Source organism: Muntiacus reevesi, chromosome 1 (genome assembly GCF_963930625.1).
Source record: "Muntiacus reevesi chromosome 1, mMunRee1.1, whole genome shotgun sequence".
Taxonomy (NCBI): Eukaryota; Metazoa; Chordata; class Mammalia; order Artiodactyla; family Cervidae; genus Muntiacus; species Muntiacus reevesi.
The window spans coordinates 118,363,550-118,388,916 of record NC_089249.1 but is presented as its reverse complement, the minus strand read 5'-3'; the positions used below and the strand labels follow the sequence as shown (position 1 = coordinate 118,388,916).

General features: G+C 37.6%; 1 protein-coding gene across 1 annotated transcript in view; it reads left to right on the top strand.

Moving 5' to 3' along the window:
- Nucleotides 1-21,029, top strand: part of CLCA2 (chloride channel accessory 2) — a 49,374-nt gene extending 28,345 nt beyond the window's left edge. Inside the window, exons 13-17 of the mRNA XM_065906922.1 lie at nucleotides 2,822-3,046; nucleotides 5,440-5,710; nucleotides 8,424-8,594; nucleotides 11,966-12,199; nucleotides 20,587-21,029. Of these exons, the coding sequence (XP_065762994.1) occupies nucleotides 2,822-3,046; nucleotides 5,440-5,710; nucleotides 8,424-8,594; nucleotides 11,966-12,199; nucleotides 20,587-21,029 (1,344 nt within the window). The remainder of the gene's footprint in view (nucleotides 1-2,821; nucleotides 3,047-5,439; nucleotides 5,711-8,423; nucleotides 8,595-11,965; nucleotides 12,200-20,586) is intronic.
- The last annotated feature ends 4,338 nt before the right edge of the window (nucleotides 21,030-25,367 follow it).

Below are 25,367 nucleotides of genomic sequence, written 5' to 3'. Positions count from 1 at the left end.
CAAGACCTTATAGAACTAACAGCAAAAAGAGATATCCTTTTCATCATAGGGGACTGGAAGGGAAAAGTAGGAAGTCAAGAGATACCTGGAGTAACTGGCAAGTTCAGCCTTGGAATAAAAAAATGAACCAGGGCAAAGGCTAACAGACTTTTGCCTAGAGAACGCACTGCTTATAGCAAGCACCCTCTTCCAACAACACAAGAGACAACTCTACACATAGACATCACCAGATGGTCAACACTGAAATCAGATTGATTATATTCTTTGCAACCAAAGATGGAGAAGATCTATACAGTCAGCAAAACAATACCGGGAGCTGACTGTGGCTCAGATCATGAACTCCTTATTGCCAAATTCAGACTTAGTTGAAGAAAGTAGGGAAAACACCTAGACCATTCAGGTATGACCTAAATCATATCCCTTACAATTATACAGTGGAAGTGAGAAATAGATTTAAGGGACTAGATCTGATAGACAGAGTGCCTGAAGAACTAAGGATGGACTTTCGTGACATTGTACAGGAGGCGGTGATCAAAACCATCCCCAAGAAAAAGAAATGCTAAAAGGCAAAATGGTTGTCTGAAGAGATATGGACCTAACAGAAGCAGAAGATATTAAGAAGAGGTGGCAACAATACACAGAAGAACTATACAAAAAAGATCCTAATGACTCAGATAACCATGATGGTGTACTCACTCACCTAGAGCCAGACATCCTGGAATGTGAAGTCAAGTGGGCCTTAGGAAGCATCATTATGAACAAAGCTATTGGACATGATGAAATTCCTGCTAAGCTATTTCAAATCATAAAAGGTGATGCTGTGAAAGTGCTGTGTGCAATATGCCAGAAAATATGGAAAACTCAGCAATGACCACAGGACTATAAAAGATCAGTCAGTTTTCATTCAAATCCCAAAGAAAGGCAATGCCAAAAATATTCAAACTACCACACAATTGCACTCATTTCACATGCTAGCAAAGTAATGCTCAAAATTCTCCAACCTAGGCTTGAACAGTATGTGAACCAAGAAGTTCCAGATGTTTAAGCTGGATTTAGAAAAGGCAGAGGAATCTGAGATCAAATTGCCAACATACGTTGGATCATAGAAAGAAAAAAACAAAAAACCACATAGTGTTCCAGAAAAACATCTACTTCTGCTTTATTGACTGCGTTAAAGTCTTTGACTGTGTGGATCACAACAAACTGGAAAATTCGTTAAGAGATGGGAACACCAGACCACCTAACCTGCCTCCTGAGAAATCTGTATGCAGGTCAGGAAGCAACAGTTAGAACTGGACATGGAACAACAGGCTGTTTTCACATTGGGAAAGGAATACGTCGAGTCTGTATATTGCCACCCTGTTTATTTAACTTACATGAAGAGTACATCAGGCGAAATGCTGGGCTGGATGAAGCACAAGCTGGAATCAAAGTTTCAGGGAGACATATCAATAACCCCAGATATGCAAATGACACCACCCTTATGGTGAAAACGAAGAGAAAGTAAAGAACCTTGATGAAGGTGAAAGAGGAGAGTGAAAAGGCTGGCTTAAAACTCAACATTCAGAAAACTAGGATCATGGCATCCGGTCCCATCACTTCATGGGAAATAGATGGGGAAACAATGGAAACAGTGAGAGACTTTATTTTCTTGGGCTTCAAAATCACTGCAGATGGTGACTGCAGCCATGAAATTAAAAGATGCTTGGTCCTTGGAAGAAAAGCTATGACAAACCTAGAAAGCATATTAAAAAGCAGAGACATTAGTTTGCCAACAAAGATCTGTCTAGTCAAAACTCTGGTTTTTCCAGTAGTCATGTATGGATGTGAGTGTTGGTTCATAAAGATGGCTGAGTCTTGAAGAATTGATGTTTTTGAATTGTGGTGTTGGAGGAGACTCTTGCGAGTCCCTTGGACAGCAAGGAGATCAAACCAGTTAGTCCTAAAGGAAATCAACCCTGAATATTCACTGAAAGACTAATGCTGAAGGTGAAGCTCCAATACTTTGGCCACCTAATATGAAGAGCCACCTCATTGGAGAAGACTCTGATGCTGGGAAAGATTGAACGCAGGAAGAGAAGGGGAGGACAGAGGACAAGATGGTTGGATGGCACCACTGACTCAATGGACATGAGTTTGCTCCAGGAGATGGTGAAGGACAGGGAAGCCTGATGTTCTGCAGTCCACATAGTTGCAAAGAGTTGGACAGGACTGAGCGACTGGACAACAACGACGACAGAGGACTTTCATAAGGATTGTGTAAGATAATATATGCAGAGCATTTAGCACAGTGCATGTCATCTGTATGTAGTTTACATATGTTACACACACACACAAGTCACAATTGCACACATAGTTTAAGTGCATACAGCTTAAATCATGACTAAATTTTTTTTTAATGTACAAAACCCATGAAACCCATGTCTGATATCTTTTCAAAATACATAATGGTATCTGGACAGATTATATACAAATTAATTAGAGCATATTCACAAAATGAAGTAAAAAGAAGCTGGTTTTAACTGCTACTCTGAAGCTAATGTTGATTTGGATAAGAGGCAAATATGAGAACACCTAAAATCTCTTGATAAAAATGAATGAAGTGACATGTGTACTAGCTACAAAAATATTTTATATCTACTGTACTTATAATACTTTGCTGAAGCAAATATTTTTATATGAAAAATAATTTATATACTTAGGACATGTTAGAACGAAATGGTTTTTATTTCTGCCAATTCAGTTTTGTCATAAAAACAAAGAAAATATGGAATGATTATGCATATGCTGGAAACTGTCACTTACATATTCTTTTGAACAGCTTGAAAGTACAGGTGAAAACGTTAAACCTCAGCATCAACTGAAAAACACCGTCACTGTGGATGACAGTGTGGGCAATGATACCACCTTCCTAGTTACATGGCAGACCAGTGGTCCCCCTGAGGTTGTGTTATTTGATCCTAATGGAAGAAAATACAGCATGGACGATTTTATCACCAATCTAGCTTTTCGGACTGCTCGCCTCTGGATTCCAGGAACAGCTAAGGTAGGTGTTGTAAGCTTGTTCATAGTGACAACGTTTAGTCAAGCACATGACTTTCGAATGAATCACAGAACTAAATGCATTGTGTAAAAGAAACCAACTCTGATATACCAAAATTCTACTTTGAATTTATGAGGGAGTTTTGTGAGTGTTCAAAATTTAAAAGGAACGACTAAGGTATGTTCAAAACTTTAAAATGGATACCAAAGCCTTCTCTCACTTCAACAGTGAAAATTAGCATTTACGTAGTGCAAATAAGTTTTTGCTTACTTCCTTCTTTACAAAGTCTATATAGAATACTTATCTCTACACTTCGAAAAAAGCCCTCTACTTAGAATTTATAATATAAACACATGCAGTACTTGTTTTGGAACACCTTCTATGTGCAGGGTCTTGTTCTAGGTGCTTTAAAATAAAATGCCATAATAGGAATAAGAACAGGGTACTCAGAACACAAGAAGCCATGTGCAGGCAGTAGGGGAAGGAGAATGCTTCCTGAAAGTGAAGACATCGAAATGGAAATATGGAGGACGAAGGAGCCAGAGGTGTAAATGACATTCTGGACAGAGGAAACAGCACATAGAAAGGCTTATAGAAAAATAATATGGCTTTTCATAGAACTGTAAGTACTAGTTTGATGTGGATGAAATACAAAATAGCATAGAAAGTGGAGATTTAGGGGAAGAAGAGGAGGGTGTGATGGGGTTAGACGGATATACAGGAGTCAATAAGAGGAACAGTTAAAGGGAACCACTAGAGGTTGTCAGCAGGGTGGTAAATTCGTTAGATCCACTCTTGCATTGCCTGAATGCCGTCCCTCTTCAGGTCTGTTGGCCTTCACCTCCCCTTCACGTGACTGTTGATAGCCTCTGCTAGGTCTTCCAGCCTCTGCACCAGCATCCTTCCTTTCATGCACCTTTATTAGAGTAATCATTCTGAAGCACAAATCTTATCAAATCTGTGTCCTACTCAAAACTCTTTGATGGTCTCAGAATAAAATACATTTGGTTATTATCGCATACCAAGCTTATTACTTTCTGGCTTCTGCCTAAACTTATCTCTTTTTTAAAATTATTTTTTAATTTAAAATTTTTAATATAATTTTAAAGGCTACAATTATTACAAAAGATTGGCTATATTCTCCAGGTTGCACAATATATCACTGAGCCTCTATTATATACTATTTGTACCTCCCACTCCCCAACCCCAAGCTTATCTCTTAACCTTTCTCCCAAATACCTTATGCTCTGCCCTTACTTTTCTCCACACTCATCATGTTCTTTTCACACCTGTGCATAAGGACCAGGCCACTTTACCTACTTTTTGCTGCTTTTGCCTGACCACTTTGTCTGGATTAGGTGCCCTGTATCAAAACACTTACTATGCCCACAGAGAAGTTTTCCATGTGGAGTTTCCACCATGTGTCTGTTACTAATGTTACGAGCACAAAAACCAAAAAAAAAAAAAAAAAAAAGATAGATAATCTTGTTGCTTGAATTGTGACTTCACTGTAAAATGGTAAAGCATTGTTTCCCAATGAAGAAGGCTGGGTAGGGCATTCAGGCATCTTAATTTTATAGTTAAACCTTAACCCATTGTTCTCTCTTCTTCCTCCTGCTCCACTGTGTTCCTCCTGCTACTTCCAGGGTTTAAGAAGGAGCAGCAGTAGGAATGAAGAAAAAAGGGAATACTTATGGACAGCTGTATCAAAAAAACAAATTTCTGCTACACTGTAGTTTAAGTTTTTTCTTCTAGATATTCTTTTGCAGGTTTCCCTCAGGCAGCCCGGGCAGATAAAGAGAATGGTATCTAGCAATATTTCTATAATTCAACATAGACATTATGAAATCCTGACCTATTAAACAATAGTATTCCTTTTCTTGATCCCTTATAGGGCATGTGGATTTTGTTGCTTGGGATTTCTGGGTCTGGGAATATTGAAGGAAGTAGAGGGAAGGAAGGATACTATTGCCTTTTAGTCCAGGATTTCCACATAAATCATAATTGTCCACTTTATTTGTTATAATTTTTTCCATTATGTAAAAGGAATAAAAACACTGAACCTCCTTTTGGGTGAAGGAACTCAGATTAGTGTTTGCCAAGTACTTGGAAGGTGGACACTTGTTATTATTCTCTAAAAATGTGAATCAAATTGTGTCCTTCCCCACAAACAAATTCAGGGTTTAATTCCCTAAAGAGAAAGTAGGTTGTACTTGAAGTCATGTAAATACTGAATTTAGTTATCTCTTAACCAATATTACTCTTCCTGACATTCTTTTGTATTATTTTAGAAAATGCAGTATCAACAAAGCAAGAACAATAAACCCTTGGAGGTTATGCTTGCACTTTAAAATAAGGGTTGATTTTCTTCTTGACAAACAGTCTTTGTTTTGCAGCCTGGGCTGTGGACTTACACCCTGAACAATACCCACCACTCTCCTCAAGCCTTGAAAGTGACAGTGACCTCTCGTGCCTCCCGCCCAGCCATGCCCCCTGCCACTGTGGAAGCCTTTGTGGAAAGAGACAGCACCCATTTTCCCCATCCTCTGATGATTTATGCAATTGTGAGAAAGGGGTTTCATCCCATTCTCAATGCCACTGTAACTGCTACAATTGAGCCAGAGACTGCAGATCCAGTTATGTTGAAACTTTTTGATGATGGAGCAGGTAACAAGGAATTCCATGTCATTTTTCATGTTCTTAAGAGCTGTTCTGATGTAATATCAATATGAAGTTTTTTTTTAATTCTCTAAATTTATATTTTTTCTCACCTAATCTTATGAGATTCTCAGATTGTCATAGTCATTGACATACCAAGTAGCTACAGGTTTCCATCTGCACAGCAAAAGTAAAAAGTGAACTTGGGAAAACGAAAGTCCCCTTGAGGCTCCTGAGAGTGGCTGTGTGTGAGCAGCATTGAGGGAGGAAGTCTCCCGACATTCAGGTCTTGGCTTCCACTTGTCCTGTGACACTGAGCACATTCAGTAAGGTCACTTGGGAATAGGCATGCCCACATTCCTCTCGGATTCACCAGTTTTACTATGCACTGAAATAATTGGATTAGACAATTAAATAGTAAATGAAAACCCAAAAAGGGAGATGCTTGAACTTGTGAGTCATGAGATGTCATAGACTGTTCTTTAGTCAAGTAGCTCAGATGATGAGAGAAAATAGCCAGTGCCTTTTACATGTGTTATTTGATCACAAGAAGACCAGGCCAGCAAGCCTAGTGGAATCAGGGTAGAGATTTTTCCATCTCTGGAAAAACAAAGCAAGTAAAACCAACTCTGCCTCAAAGCACTTATTCTGCATAGAGTTAAGAATTTCATCATCATATCTCATAGCACAGCATCAAGCTGGGCAAGGAACAGCAGTCGGGCTCTTTCTGACTAAGTTGTGTTAACTTTTAAAAACAAACTCCTTTACTGTTTTATCTTTCCTGTTCTGTTCTTTTCCTAATCTAAATTCTCAGAATTACAATAGACCTCGAAGTTTATGTTGGCAGCTCCAATGTTTGATCTACCATTAAAATCATATTCCTTCCCTTTGTTGTTTCAAAGGTAAATTTTTTTCAAGAGCCTCATGTTTGACAACTCATTAGTATCTTGCCATGGCAATCTTGTATGATATTTATGAAGCAAAAGTTCATTTAAAGGATTTTAGTTCAAGTCCACCTCAGACAATACTAGAGAAGTCCTCTTGTTTTGCCTACTGGAATGGAGCCAAACAATTTTTCAGACTCTGATGCCACACCTTTCACTTTTTGTGTATAGTCCAAAAATACACTTGGGCTGGCCTGGAGAACAGATCCTGCTGTCTTATGTTCAATATGCTCAATAGGCTTTTATATTTATTCCCTGGAACCATTTTATTTATTTGATATCAAAATTTAAGCCGGATGAAAGAAACAATGAAAAGGCTGTTTAAACATCAAAGTGTAAATTTTTATTTTCCCCCTGTATTTACACACTTGCATATAGTTTTCTAATACTTATTTTTATAGTGGAAATAGTATTTATCAGCTAATAAAATGAACAATAATAAAATTTATACTAATAAAATGTCATAATTTAAAATGTACTTTCTTATGCATACTCTCAAGTAATCATCACAATCACCATGTGAGATGTTATGCCCATTTTATAGGAGAGAAACAGAGGCTCAGAGGGATCAGCTACTAAGTGGCAGATCAGACCTTAAAAAAGTCCCCTGAGATCCAAGTCAGTGTTCTTTCCCATTTCTTTCTGACTCAGCAATTAAAAGAGGTAACAGTGGTAACCATGGCAGGAAGAGATTTGGTTTTATCATTTCTCAACAAAGATAGACCTTTATAAATAATTAAAACAATAAATATCAAGATCTGGTTCCTTTCCAGTACATAAAAACGTTTTCTAAAACTACTATGATGATAAAGTGTTTAGTGTTTTTGTTTTAATAAAATATACTCCCATTTTTCTCATGTTAAGAAGCAGCCCTGCCTCTTTAGCTGAGATTCTAGAGCCCTTCAGTGTAGGGCTTGGGTGTGTGGTGTGAGAGCTGAACTGGCCCTAGAATAAGACGAGATGCTTGCCCCATGTGGCCATCTGCACTAGAACAGTGAATGTGATCTCTGGCCTCAGCTACACCTTCTATGGCTGCCCTGGAGTCCAAGCCTTGCTGCCATTCAGTCACGTACTTGGTTTGGAATTGAATGGCTCTCTGAGGAGCAATGCAAATGGAAGAAAGTCTAGCAAGTTTTCAGAATGCCTCCAGAAATAAGGCACATTCTCCTGAAGCAGACAGATCCCAAAGCCTGTCATTCTCCAAGTCAGTGAGCCTCTTCAAATTGAGAACAACAGTTCCATGTATCCTCTAATGAGGAAATTAAATCATTTCACATTGTTATATCAACTACCAAAGTTTTTTTTAAAAATCAGGGCTTCAGGGTATTCATAAACATCTTGAATTTGTATGAACGTGTGTGTTTATGTGTATATATATTTATTCACTGGGAGCAGAAAACTTTTACCTCCAAAGGGTCTGTGACTATAAACTGACTTAAGAATGTATTTGGTTTCTGTGAAAACCTAGTACTATTTTCAGTGATAGAAATGAGAACTCTAAAGGTGATTAAATGCTTTACTGGCACTAAAGCAGGTACAACTCATTCACCTTTAGAAAATAAATTTTCAGAGGTTAATGAATCACAAGGAGAAATTATAGAGCCAATGGAATTTTTTAACCACCTGATAATGTCAAAAGTAGATATTAGCATGCCCGCATAGGTCAAAATTGGAAAAATAAGGAGAATAAATTTTATTTTAATGACTTAATTAAATGTTGGTAATCAACCGTGATAAGTATTGACCTTGAGTTTCTTTTTTTATTTATATATAAACAGGTGCTGATGTTATAAAAAATGATGGAATTTACTCGAGGTATTTTTTCTCCTTTGCTGTAAATGGTAGATATAGCTTGAAAGTGCATGTCAACCGTTCTCCCAGCATAAGCACCCTAGCCCACTCTATTCCAGGAAGTCACGCTATGTACGTACCAGGTTACATAACAAATGGTAAGAATCATAAATACTGTGATTTGAATAACATTATTTAGTGTGTGTATTTCTAGTGAATGTGTGTATGTGTATGTATTAGAGAGAGGTGAATTTCAAAACTCGTGCAAGTCAGTGCATAATTTGTTGATTATCTCTTCAGTCCTTAGTGATTTATAGTAGTGGATAACAGGAAGGCAGTAGGTAATTCCCACAGATTATTTTGACCTCTTTCTGGTGAGTGTTTTATCAGAATTACTACCAGGCAAGGGGATTAATTGAATTTTTTCAGTTCCAACTCCTATAGTTCTTTATAGAGCTTTAGGCAAAAGGAAGAGGAAAATGTTGTTAGCAGTTTAAAGAAGGAAGCAAACAGCCCAAACGATCCACACAGGAAATGGATTCCTGGAAAAATATGAGTGTGGATATTATGGGAAAATGAGGGCTTCCTGAGGATGTTCTGCCTTCCTTCAAGATAAAAGTGCCGAATACACATCTCTTTTAAACACCATTATTATAGTAGTTCCTGATAGGAAGCAGTGGTTAAAGTATAACAAACAGAAATATGCTGTAGTCTTTAAACATAATCTTAAAAAATGTTTGGAAGCATTCTTATTTGCAAAACAGCAGAGTCTTTAAGAATACCTACATGTATTTTAGCAGCTACAACCAATCATTTGGACTATACAGTAGCATGATTCTGTATTTTTCTACTATATGTACTTTTCAGTAGAAAACAACTAAGATGTTACAGTGGATTTGCATCTCATGATATTTTTTGCATTGCTAGAATATAACTTGCTCTCACCTATATTTAAAATAATTTGGATTACTTCAAAACCAACATAAATCAATTTGCAAGGTAACTCAACTTTACTTCCAAGATGTGATTTTGTATCTAGATGTAATACTTCATTTCGAAATAGATATCTCCTCTATATCATACATTGACGTTTTTGAAAGCCTAGTAAGTGACAGGCTTAGTCCTGGGAACTTGGGATACTAGGACTTATTGATATCAAGTCAATAAGACTTGATTCCTATCAAGGAGTTTGCAGATTACACACTGGTATCTTTTTTAAAGCCATGAATTTAAAGGATTCAAATATCAATATCTACAGTACACTGAGAATAGAAAAGTCGTATTCTACTCTGCTTTTACCTATGTACTTCATATAGGCCCTTGATAGCACAGAAAGAAAAATTTAAATTTCTCTAAGCATGCCTAGCTCACATAACATTCGTTAGCTCATTTTCAGGTGATGACCCTGAGCATGCACAATATGGCACAAAATGGCAACTGCTCTGTTTCCACACAACCGAATCTCCGAATCTGCAGCAACCTCTCCCTTCCTCTCCTCCCCAGGGCCTCTGCTGAATCTGCTGTAGATTCCACCCTGCCTGCTCACTCAGAGCTTGAGAGCTCTCCCTTGCATGTCCCCACACTACTGATCCCTCTGAACAGCATTCAAGAATATTAAAAAGAAATTTTGTTGGTCCCCCTTAAGCTACTGTCCACCTCTTTACTCTCTGTCATCTAGTTCCTTGAAATTAAATCTGTCTGTACCTTCTTGTCCCCAGTTTACTATTCAGCTCGCTGCAAGCAGACTTCCAGCCACATGACCATGATGCCACTGGAATTGCTCTGGTTCTAGTTACCAATGACCACCTGCTGTTAAGTCCAAAGGACACATTTCAGTCCTCATTTTACTTGACACAGCTGATTGATTTCTCCTTTGTCATTTCCTGGTTTCTATGATACCACACTCTCTGAATTACCTTTTATTCTCTGGAATTTTTATTCTTAGGCTCTTTTTTCCCTCCTCTTTTTCTACCAAGCCTCTAAGTGTTAGCAATTATCAGAGCTTAGTCTTAACCTTCTCACTCTTCTATCTGGAGCAACACTGCCTGAGTTTGAAATCTAGCTCCTCCATTTACTAGTTGTGTGACTTTGGGCAAGTCACTTAGACTCTGTATGCTTAGCTTCATCATCTATAAACATGGGGGCAATTGTGCTCTCCTCAGAGCATTGCTGAAAAAGTTAAATAGTTGATACATGGAAGGTACTTTAAAAAGTGCCTGACATATAGCAAGCACTCAGCAAATGCTATTTGTTTTTACAGCTGAAATTCTTACTGGGTAATAGCATTAACTTACATGGCTTTAATAACATCTTTATGCCGGTAATTTCCTAATTTGGAGGTTCAAAAGTATTAAATTTAGCTAAAACTTCTACTTTGGGCTTATAATCTACATCTAACTGGCTCCTTGACATCATCAATTAGATGTTTTACAGGGACCACAAACCTTAACACTTAAATTTGTCTTCTCCTCTTAGCCTGTTAGTCTTTCCATTTGCTCATTTTAGGAAGGTGGGAGCTATTCTTTTTGTTCACCAACTTTCTCTCCTTTACCATTTCATATTCAAATGCATAACCAGATTTTGCTGATTTTTATCTCCAAAATGCGTCTCAAAATGCCTACTTGCCTCCTCTCCACTGCTGTCACCAGCCCAAGCTACCATCTCCTCCTATCTGGACTGTTGCAGCGGCCTCATTGCTCGCTCTGCTAGTCCATTCTCCGCTGAGAGTAGCCAGAGTGACCTGTCAGAGAGCAAAGTGACCATATCACTGCCTTGCTTCCCCACAGTGTGTAAAATTAAACTATAAAACTGTCACGGTGGCCCACAAGGTCCTGCCTGAACTTCTCTCTCCTCGCTCATCTCAAACTATCTTCCTCCTAGATTTAAATCTTTCTATTGTGCAAAGCTCTTCCATACCTCAGAATTTTTTACTCAGCTTGCTTTCTCTGCCTGGAATGTTCTTAACCTCCACTCTTTACCTCCCTGACTCCTACTCAGCCTGTAGGAAATCTTTAAATGTTCCTTCCTTGATTCCACTTTAAATTATTGGTTGCTGCTTAGTTGCTAAGTCCTGTCTAATTCTTTATGACCCCATGGGCTGTAGGCCACCAGGCTCCTCTGTCCATGGGATTTCCCAGGCAGGAATATTGGAGTGCATTGCCATTTCCTTCTCCAGGACATCTTGCAGACCCAGGGATGGAACCTGCGTTTCCTATATTGGCATGCATAGCACCCTTCCTTTTTTTTCCTTTCAACATTTGCCACAATTATAAAACATATGTTTATAAACAGGACTTATAAATTCTGTGAGGGATACTGTTTTGTCTATGATTGCTGGCACAGCATATGCCCTCAAAATACTTATTGAATGAATGAATGGTTGAATGAATAAAAGAACTGTTGAATAAACAAACTTATTCTAAAGATGTAGCAAAGGAAATAAGGACTTAAAATGTCAATAATCTATAAAAACAAGCTATCCAGGAGATTGTAATTTGTTGTTTTGGCTATTTTTTCTTTGATGTCACAGGTAATATTCAGATGAATGCCCCAAGAAAATCGGTGGGCAGGAGTGAGGAGGAGCAAAAGTGGGGCTTTAGCCGAGTAAGCTCAGGGGGCTCCTTTTCTGTGCTGGGCGTTCCAGCTGACCCACATCCCGATGTGTTCCCACCATGCAAAATTATTGACCTGGAAGCTGTAAAAGAGGAAGAAGAGGTGGTTTTATCTTGGACAGCACCTGGAGAAGACTTAGACCAGGGCAAGGGTAGGTTTCTTGCTTTCATTGTCTGTTTTTCTGTAAAGTGGCATTTCCAATAACTGTCAGGGGACAGTTGGCTAAAAATAGCTTTGGGGATTTTCAGCTGACAAAGTTGTGAGGGTTGTCATGAAAAGTTTTGAGTTGCTGATAAGGTCATGTATCCTGGAGCACAGGAAGAGAATGTACCAGCTCCCCCAGGATTGAAGAGGTCCTGGTAGACTTACTGACACTAATATAGAAACCTCTGTTGGAAGTATGAATATCACATGTAACAGTGATCTAGTCAAAAGATATGGGCTTTACATGACAGAGCATGGACTTTTAAATATTGGAGGTGATTAGTCTTCTGAAGATTGAATGGTAAATTGTAAATTCAAGGATTTACAATTCAAGTTTAAGGGAATAATTCCTGTAAATCATGAAGTACTTGGCACACTGTCCTCTCCTACTTCTGCTCATCATTTTTTGTTAGGGAGGCTGGGGCCTGTTCTCCAATTTGAGGCTTTCTAACCCTTGCTTGGACATGATGAGTTCCTTCTTCTACCCTCTCTTTTCTAATGCTTTTATGCCAGCCTCCAGGCTTCCACCTACCTCATTTCTTGATAGCAACTCAACAGACTAAATTTTGTGAAAGAACAAATGTTCCAACATCTTTGCCATTACCAGAACATGATTATCATTGGTTACACATGAAATGGTTGATTTCCTAAAGCCTCTAATTGAGATTTCTGTAGGAACCAGCCTTCTCTCTTGAAAGCGAATTTGTCAATATCAGTGAATAACAGTGGCCACCTTAGGCCTCTGCCAGCCTTGCTTTCAAATTGGATCTTTTTTTTTTTTTGGCTTATAATTCTCTACTACTCTCTCCAGAAAGCATCTTAATTACAAATAATTCTGCACTGCTGAGAAAGTCAATATTGTACTTTTGTCTTGAAAAATCTGTTATCACAATCTATCTCTTCTTGCTAGAAAAGAAGGAAGAGGAATATTTTACATTCTAATTTAAGGACTCTCCTAATTTAAAGTTTGGAGATATGAATTGACTGAAACTGTGGAATGGGTCTATCACTTGTATAATGGAAACAGCTGTAACTTAACATTAGAGCCAAAAAGTAGTCCCCACTGTGACTATAAGTTAGGACTCTCCTAATTTAAAGTTTGGAGATTTGAATTGATTGAAACTGTGGGATGGATCTATCACTTGTATAATGGAAACAGCTGTAACTTAACATTAGAGCCAAAAAGTAGTCCCCACTGTGACTTTAAGTCCAGTTGTTGGGTCTTTGGCAGTTTGCTTAAACTCTATTAGCCTCAGTTGCATATGTGAAAAATAGAACTAAGACTATCTATTTCACAAAGTATTATAAATATGAACTAAGGTGACATATATGATACAAAATGGAGGAGGAAGAGGGCCCAGGAAATTTCCTGGGCTCTTGATTTGTGTTTCTAGAGTTCTCTAGCTTCTTATTTGAAGTAAGGAGCCACCCACACTCACTCCCATCTTTATGTAAAAGTAAGTGTGGTGCCTGCCATCTAGTATTTTTCCTCTTTCCTCACTGCCTAAGAAGCACAGTAGTGTGAAAAGAGACAAGCTCAGCCTACTGGCAACTGTGTTCCCAGTTCTCAGGGGTTTCAACTATACCACTGAATTAAGAGTACAAAGAAAATGGGTGTACAGTATCAGTGGTTTTGGATGGCTTGAAAAGAAGAAATACAACTGAATGGGACTTTAGAACTGATATTACAAAGGGCTTTAGAAAGGGAGAGAGGATTTCACACATTCACATAAATGGCCCTGCAGGATGGGAGGATGACTAGAGCAGGATGACTAAAGCATATCAAGACTGTTACAATGTGAAATCTCAAATCACAAAAGATCGGGAGGTAGGGAGCGGTTAAATGTGTATTAAATTGCTGAGATCACTCAGTCATAACTGACTTGATGACCCAGCAATGGCAAAATTGACCAATTAGCCATGAGTATACCAACTAGCAAGTAGGTGTCTGTTTAACTCATAAAAATGTGCTTTCATCCCCTCTTTTTTTCACAAATTGTTGTCTAGAAAGTTGTGATATTCACCTCTATCACCAGAGTTAAAAACAATCAGGGTATGTCTCTGGCATTACATTATGAAAAATTTCACTATTCTTAAAAACCTGATTAGCAATAAATGAACAACTCATATATATCACTGTATATACAGTACCAACTCTTTACCATATATAATATACCGTAAAAAGATGACAAAGTATATGAAATGAACAAAATATTACCAGATCATTATTATGTTTGGGAATATATGTGGACAAAGTATTATGGAAATGGATTATTTCCTTAACTCTTCATTAAGAGTTTGGGTTAATAACTGTTAAAACTGAGTGTTTATTATTTACTGTGTGCTAAGTCACTTCAATATGTTCAATTCTTTGCAACCCCATAGACTGTAGCCCGTCAGGCTCCTCTGTCCATGGGATTCTCCTGGCAAGAATACTGGAGTGGGTTGTCCTGCCCTTCTCCAGGGGATCTTTCCAACCTAGGGACTGAACCTGCATCTCTTTTGTCTCCTGCATTGGCAGGTGTGTTCTTTACCACTAGCACCACCTAAGCAATATTAAGTGCCCAGTACAGTGCTAAGTGAAAGTGAAAGTTGTTCAGCCACGTCCAACTCTTTGCAACCCCATGGACTATATAGTCCATGGAATTCTCTAGACCAGAATATTGGAGTGGGTGGCCTTTTCCTTCTCCAGGGGATCTGCTCAACCAGGGAACGAACCCAGGTCTCCTGCATTGCAGGCAGATTCTTTACCAGCTGAGCCACAGGGAAAGCCCAAGAATACTGGAGTGGGTAGCTTATCCCTTCTCCAGCAGATCTTCCTGACCCAGGAATCGAACCAGGGTCTCCTGCATTGCAGGTGGATTCTTTACCAGCTGAGCTATCAGCAAAGCCTGTAAACAGTGCCAAACATTATATAAAAGTAATTTAAGATGGTATTACACTCCAAGAACTTATAATCCTATGTTAAGACAGAAAAGACATAAAATAGTCAAAAAACCATTTTATGTATTACATGGTGCCATTTGTACAATTCAGACTTTGGGAGCTAAAGGTATTAAAAGGATGTAGAGTGGTTGGAAGCAGATCAAAGGCCAGATTCTAGTGCCAGAGGCCTGAGCAGAGCCTTTGGAGTAGTGACAGATCACAAAAGCACCAAACTTGCACCTCCTTCCTTATACTGAGTAGCTTCCATGTGTCTAACAGCCTGACTTTCAAACTGCTTTTTCTGACATCTTTTCATTGTGTTCTTATACAACTGTCATTGAATATATTATCTTTACAAATTGTTGAAAATTTGCTGCTTCTGAAAAGCTTTTCAGTGACAATAGTTTTTTCCCACTTCCCCCAAACCTCAGTTATGTTTCTTGGATGGAAGAAGGCTCAATGTAGGAGAAACATAAAGTAATCCTTAAGGGATGGTTTGGATTTCAAATGAAGAGAGGAAGTGGGAACTGTACCCACTGACAAAGAGTAAACTCCCTGAAGATTGGGTCAAGTTTTTGATTCTCCATGTACTAAAAATTTATTGGCAAAGATGCTAATGAAAGTGTAAACCTTGGTAACTGGAAGAGTAGCTTATTAGGAAACAGGAGACAGTGTAGCCTAGCAGAAGATATTGAGCTCTGGAATCAGACGGACCACCTTTTATCTGTGTAGCCTTAGACAAGTTACTTGATTTCTCTAAACTTCTGGTTTCTAGTCTGAAAAAGCAGATAGTAGGAGTACCCATCTTAGTTGAGAGAACTGAATGAGAAAAGGCACAAAGAGGGATTAAAACTGTGTGTGTGTGTGTGTGTGTGTGTGTGTGTGTGTGTGCGCGCGCGCGCGTGCTAAGTTGCTTCAGTCGTCTCCAGCTGTTTGCGGCCACTTGGACTTGCCAGGCTCCGCTATCCATGGGATTATCCAGGCAATAATACTGGAGCTGGTTGCCATGCCCTCCTCCAGAGGATCTTCCCGACTCAGGGATTCAATCTGTGTCTCATATGTCTCCTGCATTGGCAGACAGGTTCTTTACCACTAGTGCCGCCTGGGAAGCCCAAAACAGTGTCTGGTCCACACTAAATGCTCAGTAAATATCAGCAGTTATAACATTTGGGAGCCTGAAAGGATCTTAAAGATAAACTAGTCTGACCCCTTGTTTTAAATGCAAGGGAATATTCCTGAGAGGTTAAGTGTCTTGCTCATGGCCTTGAGAGCTGCTTTCATAGGCTGAAATATACTGGGAATGTAGAGGTAGAGGCCAAAACTAGAGATAAACCTAAGAGGTCAAAGATACAGAACCAGCCCATTTTCTTTCTCACAGGGAGACACAACTGTTGTAAACAGAAAGAAACCTTTCATGAATGTATGAGCTGAATTAGTTTTGAGTCCTTGTAGTTAACACAGTTGTCCTGAATCATTTTTAATAGCTGCTCATTGTTGAAAGTACATGGAGCTTGGAATTAGAAGAAATGAATTCATTTCCCACACTACAGCTTCCTAACTTGACTATAGGCATGACATTTAACCTGAGTCCCAGTCTTTTTTATTTTAAAATGGGATGATCAACTTCACACAGGGAGGGCTAGGTATGTGGAAAATCTATGTAAATGCAAAGGCTTATGGAATATTACTTGTTTCATTATTTAGGAGAAGATTCTAGCATTGCCCCATGGGGAGGGCTTTCTCCACAGAGAACAAAGGGCATAGGAAAAATGAACAGTTTCCATTGTGAGTGAAGATCCGATGGTCAGCCTAGCTTCTCATTCCTAACTATACAATTGTATTTGATCCACAGTAGGAAGCAATTCAAGTGGGTTCACTCAGAGAAAATTGGCTGATTGATAAATTTGAATATGAAGGTGATTTTTGTTTTGCCAGCCTTCTTTAAGGGCGCTTTACTCTAACTACAACTCAGAAATAGAAACAATCTCATTATTAAAAGTTATTATAGATTTAGAAAATGCTCAAAACATAGTCACTAGGATATTTTTATTTTTTTATTAAAATTCAGAATGTCCTGTTGTTTTTATTCCTGAGAATAAAATTGTTCTTTGTTGAATTCTGTTCACTGTTGAATCTATTTTTAACCGTTTTAGGTAAGAATTATGCTATATTAGAGTTAGTACTACAGGTGGCTTTCTTTAGCAATTATTTCTGACCAATAATTTTGTTTTTGAGTTGATAATACATGAATACAGTTTGAAAGCCATAGCAGTACAACAATATAAATGTACTTAACACTGCTGAACTATACACTTTAAAAAGTGGTAAAAATGGTAAAGTTTATGTTATGGGTATTTTACCACAGTTTTAAAGGTCAAAACAATATAAGGGAAATCAAAACAAAATTCTGCCCTCATTTACTCAAATGTTTCTCTTCTATCAATTGCATTTTTATTAATTTATCAGAATCTGCCTTGCATTAGTATCATGCTACTACCCATATAGAAAGAGACATGGGTGGCTCAGATGGAAAAGAATCTTCCTGCAATGCAGGATACCTGGGTTGGATCCCTGGGTTGGGAAGATCCCCTGGAGAAAGGGATGGTAACCAACTCCAGTATTCTTGCAAAGAATTCCATGGACAGAGCTGCCTGGCAGGCTACAGTCTATGGGGTTGCAGAGTCAGATGCAACTGAGCAAATAACACACATACACACACAATAATATGTGAATCTTTCAAAAGTATATTTCCATTTACCCTCTGTCATATATTTTACTTCTACATTTGTTATAAACCCCACAATGCATTATTATGGCCTTTGTTTTAAACAATCAATTATCTTTCAAAGAAATTTTAAAGAGAAAAAATATATCCTTTTTAATTACCTATCTAGTATAAACACTATTTCTAGTCCTCTTCTTTTCTTCCTGCAGATCAGATTTTTTATCATTTCCTTTGTAGTTGAGGCCTTTGAGTAACAATTTTTTTAATATTAATTTTTCTGAAATGTGTCCCTTAATTTTTAAAGGACATTTTTCACTAGGATGTAGATTTCTAGGGCAACAAGTGTTTTTTCCAGCACTTTAAATATATTATTTCATTGTCTTCTGGCCCCAATTTTTTTTCTGACAAGTTAGCTTTAAATTATTTTCTTTTATCTTTGGTGTTTAGCAGATTGACCATGATGTGACTCAAGTGTGGTTTTCTGATACTTACTCTGTTGGGGATTACTGAACTCTCCAAGTCTGTGGAGTGTTCTTTTGATACAATTTAGAATATTTTCAGCTGGCAAATCTGCAAAAAATATCTACATTAATTTATTCTTCTTTCCTTCCTGGGTATTATATATCATATCATAACTTATCAGACACACTAAATGGATATGTCTGAGGATCTTAAAAGTCATTGAGATTCTGCTGAATTTTTGTTCCTTTTCTTTAATGGACCTGTCTTCAAGGTTACAAACTCTTTCTTCCATTGTGTCCAGTCTGCTATTAATCCTCTCAAATGATTTTTTTCATTGTATTTTTTTCTAAAATTTCCATTTGTTTCCTTTTTAAAGTCTTCATATCTCTCTTCAAATTTCCTATGCCTTCATTCACTATATCCAGCTTGTCTTGTGTGTAGACCATATTCACCATGGTTATTTTAAGATCCTTGTCTATTAATTTCAAATCTGTCATTTGTGACTGCTTTGATTTGCTGATATATTTCTTGACTACATATCACATTTTCTCTTTCTTTGCATGTCTAGTAATTTTTATTATATATTGGACATATGGTAGTAAATTATAGACTCTGGACTTTGTTGTATTCCCCTGGATAGTTTTGAAATTTTCTAGCAGATACCTTGGATCACCTGGAATTTTAGGATGCTTGATTTTACTTTTGGCTTGTGTTTGTCTATTTCAGTTTTGCTCTTAATTGTATGGCATATCGCTTAATCCTGGGACACAACTGTATTCCTAAGGCACAGCTTTTATAGTGTTTTAATAGGCATGTCAAGATATTTACCAAGCTCCTTTAAAGTGGCAAGACTCACACTCCAAACTCTATATCTCCCCTGTGATGGGCGCTGGCAGAAGACTGCACTCCTTTTATCAGCTATCTAGCTGTGGTTTTCCCCTTGAGTCCTTGATTTTTCACCAACACATGTAATTCAGAGGTCTTCCAATAATGTGAGAGAAGCTAATATCCAGATTTGGGGCTCATCTCTCTGCAGCTCCCCAATTTTCAACCACTCTGGCAATCCCACACTATCTTCTCTAATTTTTAAGACCAAGAAGATAGTAGCTTTGTGTATCAGTTCTAGATAGCTGTACTGAAGTGGAAAGTACCTTCAAAGGAAAAGTTGTATAAATGTAAATCAGTCCCAGTCTGGTTTTCTTCTTTTACAAGTTGTAACTCCTCTGGTTCTTATTTGTTTTTATTGGATTCTAGTTTTTCTTTCCCCTTTCCTTCTTCAGAGTTTATATCTATTATCTGCTAGTGAGTTAGTCCAATAGAAGCCACTCAACCATTACCATTTATCTTTGACTTAAGTTACAAATATTTTTGTCACGTAATATATATGCTTATATTTTGCTTAAGAGTCTTTTTCCCATGTATAAAATTTTTATTTTATGTGTATAAATTCATGGAATTTTTTGTTAATGGCATCTGAATCTTGAGTCCTAATTATAAGGTCCTTTTCCACTTCAGGTTTTTAAAGAAATTCATTCATTGTTTCTTACTACTTAGTATTTTTTTACATCAAACTTTTTATTTACTTTGGAGTTTTTATCCTGAAAATGTTTGCAGTATGGATCATATTTTTTCCATCTTTTCGCCCAATTGTTATAATATCATCATCAAGAAATTTGTACCTTCCCCCATTAACTTGGATTCTATCTTTATCATATACTAAATTCCTGAATATATTTTGGCCGATTTTTATATATGAATCTATTCATGCACCCGTGCTGCAGTTTTTTAGCTATTGAAGCATTGCAGGGTTTTTATATATGATTAAGTCAGTCCTTCCACTAAAAATTTGCTATTTTGTAAATTTATATGGCTAATTTTGATTATTTAGTTTCTGTTTAAACTTGCAATAAGCTCGTTAAAACAGAAACTAGAGGTACTTTTAATAAAATCATGTAAAATTTACAAAAGAACTTAAGGAAAAATAACATCTTTTATTTTGTTGAATCTTGCTATTGAAAAACATAATAAAACTTTTCTCTTATTCAGGTTTTAGTATGAGTTCTTATGTAGTGTTAAAAGTTTTGTTCATATGCATATTTCTCACCTTGTTTATTCATAGGTATTTTTATTTTTTGGTTGCTATTGTCATTAAGCCATTTCTAATAAACTAGAGAGTTTATTCAAAATCACCTAACTTCCCATTTGTATTTTTTTAATTTCAGCTAACAGCTATGAAATAAGAGTGAGTAAAAGTCTGCAGAAGATTCAAGATGACTTTAGCAATGCCATTTTAGTGAATACATCGAAGTTAAATCCTCAGCAAGCTGGTACCAAGGAGATATTTAAATTCTCATCAGAGCTTTTCACAAACAGACCTGAACACCAACCTGATGGAGAGGCACAAAAAAGCCACAAAATTTATATGGCAATACGAGCAGTAGATAGAAACTCCTTAAAGTCTGCTGTCTCTAACATTGTACAGGCATCTCTGTTGATTCTTCCAAATTCTTCTCCTGTACTTGCCAGAGATGATCTGATATTAAAAGGAGTTCTGACAGCAGTAGGTATTATAGGAATCATTTGCCTCACTATAGTTGTAACACACTGTGTTTTAAACAGGAAAAAGAGAGCAGGTAAGAAAGAGAATGAAACAAAATTACTATGAGCAAATGTACAGAGTACATTCCCTCTTAAATATAAGATCCATGGCTTTTGCACTTTACAAAAACATACTAATAAAGTCAAATTAATATCAAATTATTAAAAATGCCTTGAGTTTCTGTGCAGTATAGATCAGAATTTTACATGGTAAACAGACAAAAAATCTTTTTTATAACATTAATTTAGGGGAATTAGAAAACCTTTAGGCTTTGGCTATGGACAAAATAATGGAATTTATTCTCTAAGTTAATGTGTTGAAAGGCAAAGGCAATAGCAAAATTGAAGCAAAGATTCAAAAGCGTGCTCTATTGAAGAGGAAAAACAGCCCCAAGTAAAAAGAAGGAGGTTATGCCTGAATGATACAGTATAATTATCTACATGAAACAATTGTTCAGTTGTTATGATTAATTTTTCATTTCTCCTTATTTGTTCAGAACAGATTGCTTGTTTATGGCTAAAAGTCAAGTTGTATTTTATATATGAAGCACCTACTGTAAAGTTCTTTTCTTCTTTCATTTGGTTAATTAGACTATAGATAGATGCCACTGCTAATGCTCAAAGAGATTTGGTGCACTGTAAGAGTTAACCTTAAAATGTACTGACACTGGTTTTATAACAGAGGTATAATAAAATTATCACTTATAGTGTTCTACTCTTATCAAAGCAGCTTTCCAAGTAATTTGCTTTGAGTGTTATTCAATGAAAATGGTTATAGTTCTCATAAGACTAAGTAAAGTAAAGAGTACATAGTTCTGAGCTTATTTTAACACATATATAGGCTATATCATTTCATTCAGCTTCAACCAAAGAAGTCACAGGGGAGAAACTGACCTTTGGAAATTATTAACTAATTCTGTTTTTTACTGTTTAAATAAGACTTCAGGAATCCTTTCCCCATAAAAGATTATTTACCTACAGTTATTTACCTACAGGGGTGGAGGGTGACTAGAGAGAGGCAAGCACAGGTCATAAGGAAATAAAAAATTATCTTTTATTTAATTTTACTCTTATTTTTTTAAGATTATGGGGCAATAAAATTGCATGTTTTGCATATTATAGAACTTAAAATTTTATTGGGTAAATATAAACAATAATGTGGAATAGAACTGTTTCATTACTAGTACCAACTAGGAATGACAATTAGATTAAGTTTTGGAGGTGGACTTCCCTGGTGGCGCAGACAATAGAGCGTCTGTCTACAATGCGGGAGACTTGAGTTCGATCTCTGGGTCGGGAAGATTCCCTGGAGAAGGAAATGGCAACCCACTCCAGTACTCTTGCCTAGAAAATCCCATGGACGGAGGAGCCTGGTGCAGGCTACTGCCCATGGGGTCTTAAAGAGTGGGACACGACTGAGCGACTTCACTTTCACTTTCACTTTGGAGGTGGAGAGGGAATAGCGGGGAGCTGGAAGAAGAATGCAAAGAGACAAAGAGCATGAAACCTTGAGTAAGAGACTCCAGAACAGTGCTGGGGAGTCAGATGACCAGCAAATACCTCTACCTAGGCTTCCTCCTTGCAGTTCATATGACATCCCAGGTCTGGCCTGTCACATGCTGAGTCTCACGGTGCCTAAATTTTCACTGATGGGGACTTCAAGACTTCACTTGGCAGGCAGTCCCTCATCCCTTTCTTCCATTGTGTCCGTATCCTGGGATCTGCTTTTTTGTAGCTTCACTAAGCTGGTAAAATACTGAGATGGGGTGGGTGGGTTTTCAAATCTTTTCCTCAATTTATAAATTGGGAAATGAAGGTTAAGGGAGTAATCTAAAGCACTGTGCTGGCTAATGGCAGAGTATACAGGAGTGAAGTTGTCATAATGCTCCTTCACTCCTGTCTATTTTTTAAATTCATTTCTTTATTTTGGCAGTGTTGGTCTTTGTTGCTGTGTGGGCTTTCTCTAGTTGCAGCAAGCAGGAGCTACTCTTTGTTGTGTGTGAAGGCTTCTCATTGTTGTGGCTTCTCTTGTTGCAGGGCGTGAGCTCTAGGCAGGCAGGCTTTGGTAGTTGCATCACCCAGGTTCTAAATCTTCAGGGCTTCAGTAACCTTGGCACATGGATCCAGGTGCTCCTCGGCATGTGGGATCTTCCCAGACCAGGGATCGAACCTATGTCCCCTGCACTGGCAAGTATGATCTCAACCACTGGACCACCAGGGAAGTTTACTCCTGTCTATTTAAGAAAATATGGGGAAATGCCAGGGATATGTCTAGAAATATTTAAATCTTCAAGGTTAATAAGCAAAAAAACAGGGTTAGGCTGAAGGAACAGGGCTTTTTTTTTTCTTTTAGTTTTGTGGGTATAGTATGAACACATGGCTTTAAATCCACAAATCACTGCATTGAGAGAGACAGAACTGAAACAGATTAATGATGTTGAAGTGGTAAAGTGAAATATAACAGAGTTGAAAGAGTGATCTCTTCAAAGGTATAGGGTAAACAAGCTTCAGTGATTGTGAGGGAGTGAAAAACACTTTGTTGGCTTATCTTTTACTCATTGCAAGAAAGTCTGCTTAAACAAGTGAGTTCTTTGAAAGAAACATGGTGCTTGCAACTACTTGCTAGGAGCTCATCTCCTGCCTACTACACCTAGGCTTATCCAGGTGTACATTAGACAATAAGAAAGATGTGGTAAATGTGGGATGATACTGATTTCGAGACCCCAATGATCATCAATAGAACAGAGCCATAAGAAAGAAGGTGACACTGATCCTGAACAAATGATAAGGAATATAAATATATGAGAGCTGGGCCAAAGAGAATGAGGAACTGTGAAGTATTGGTCACTAGTGGGATACCACATGAATGGTGACATCACTGATGATTTGATCCAAGATCGCAAGAGGAGGAAAAAATTTTGAGCCAATTGCTAAATTATTTGGGAGAGGAAAGAGAAGTTTAGGAATTGAAGGTGACATAAGCTGCTCTGTGGCTTACTTATGTCTGACTCTCAGCAACCTCATGGACTGTAGCAAACCAGGCTCCTCTGTCCATGGAATTCTCCAGGCAAGAATACTGGAGTGGGTTGCTGTCCCCTTCTCCAGGGGATTTTCCCAACCCAGGAATCAAACCCAGCTCTCCTGCACTGCAGGCAGATTCTTTACCATCTGAGCCACCAGGGAAGCCCAAAGATGGATAAGCTGCCTGGGAGGTAATATAGGAAAGTATTATCATTATCATATTCATACGCCAGAATGGTTAGTTATGCAATATATAGAAATCTGTTCCTGATATTGAGGACAATATCCTTTCCATTTTTACACTATTCTTTTTAGGGATAGTAAAAGAAGGTTAAATTTCAATGATAGAGATTTTTAGGAGATGAATTCATGCAGCCTATGTGCTGAGCAGTTGCTGTTATATGTGCAATGTTGACTGTTCCAAAATGCAAATGCTTTTGCACCTGCATATTATTAGAAAGTCTACTAAAAATTATTTAGTTTGGTTTTGCCTTCTGCCATAACGTAATTATTTCAGAAGAATTGATCCCCACCTATATCGTTTATTTAAAATAACATGATGAATACAATTGCACTAATGGCAAATTTCTTCATATCAAACCAACCATCTTGTTGATAATATTTATAACCCTGGAATAAAATATAAATCACAACCCTTTGACGGCACCGGAAACCAAGAAAAACAGGTGAAAACTGGAGGGGATATGATCCTTGAAAAAAGGAACACAGTCTAGGTGATATCCACATTTAACCAGTATTTTCCCCAGAAGTCATTCCCAGTTTGCTCAGAATATCTGGATAGAGCTCAAGCAGAGAGCAGCAGTCTTACTGAGCTGATAAACCAAAAGTAAGAGTTCTGGGTTGCTAAGGCAGTTGGCAACTGACGGAGGAAATTTCAGAAAGGAAGCAACTGTAAGGAGGAAATTCCCAAATCTGCAACTTCTTAATCCTTGGATAAATGCTGATTCATGTCAATGTATGACAAAACCCACTGAAATGTTGTGAAATAATTAGCCTGCAACTAATAAAAAAAAAAAAAAAAAAATCTTAAACTGCAAAAGAATTTAAAGGAAAATCAGAGCTTAGAGGCTAAAAGAGCTGACCAGAGATTTCAGCAACTACCTAGTCCTGAGGAGAAAAAGTTTAAGGTTCAACCTCATCTAAGTTGGAGGAGTTGGTAAGCACCTTGTGTTTTCATTGAAACTCTGGAAGGGCCACAACTGTGGTAAGGATCACACCCACAGACTAAGAATTAGGCCCCAGAAGCAAGGGCAAAACTAAAATAGATCTGTTCTGACAAAGTCTAAAGCCAATACTCTATAGAATCAAATCAATAATTTGATTATGCTAGAACATAACTCAGAGAAAGAGGGCATAACACAAA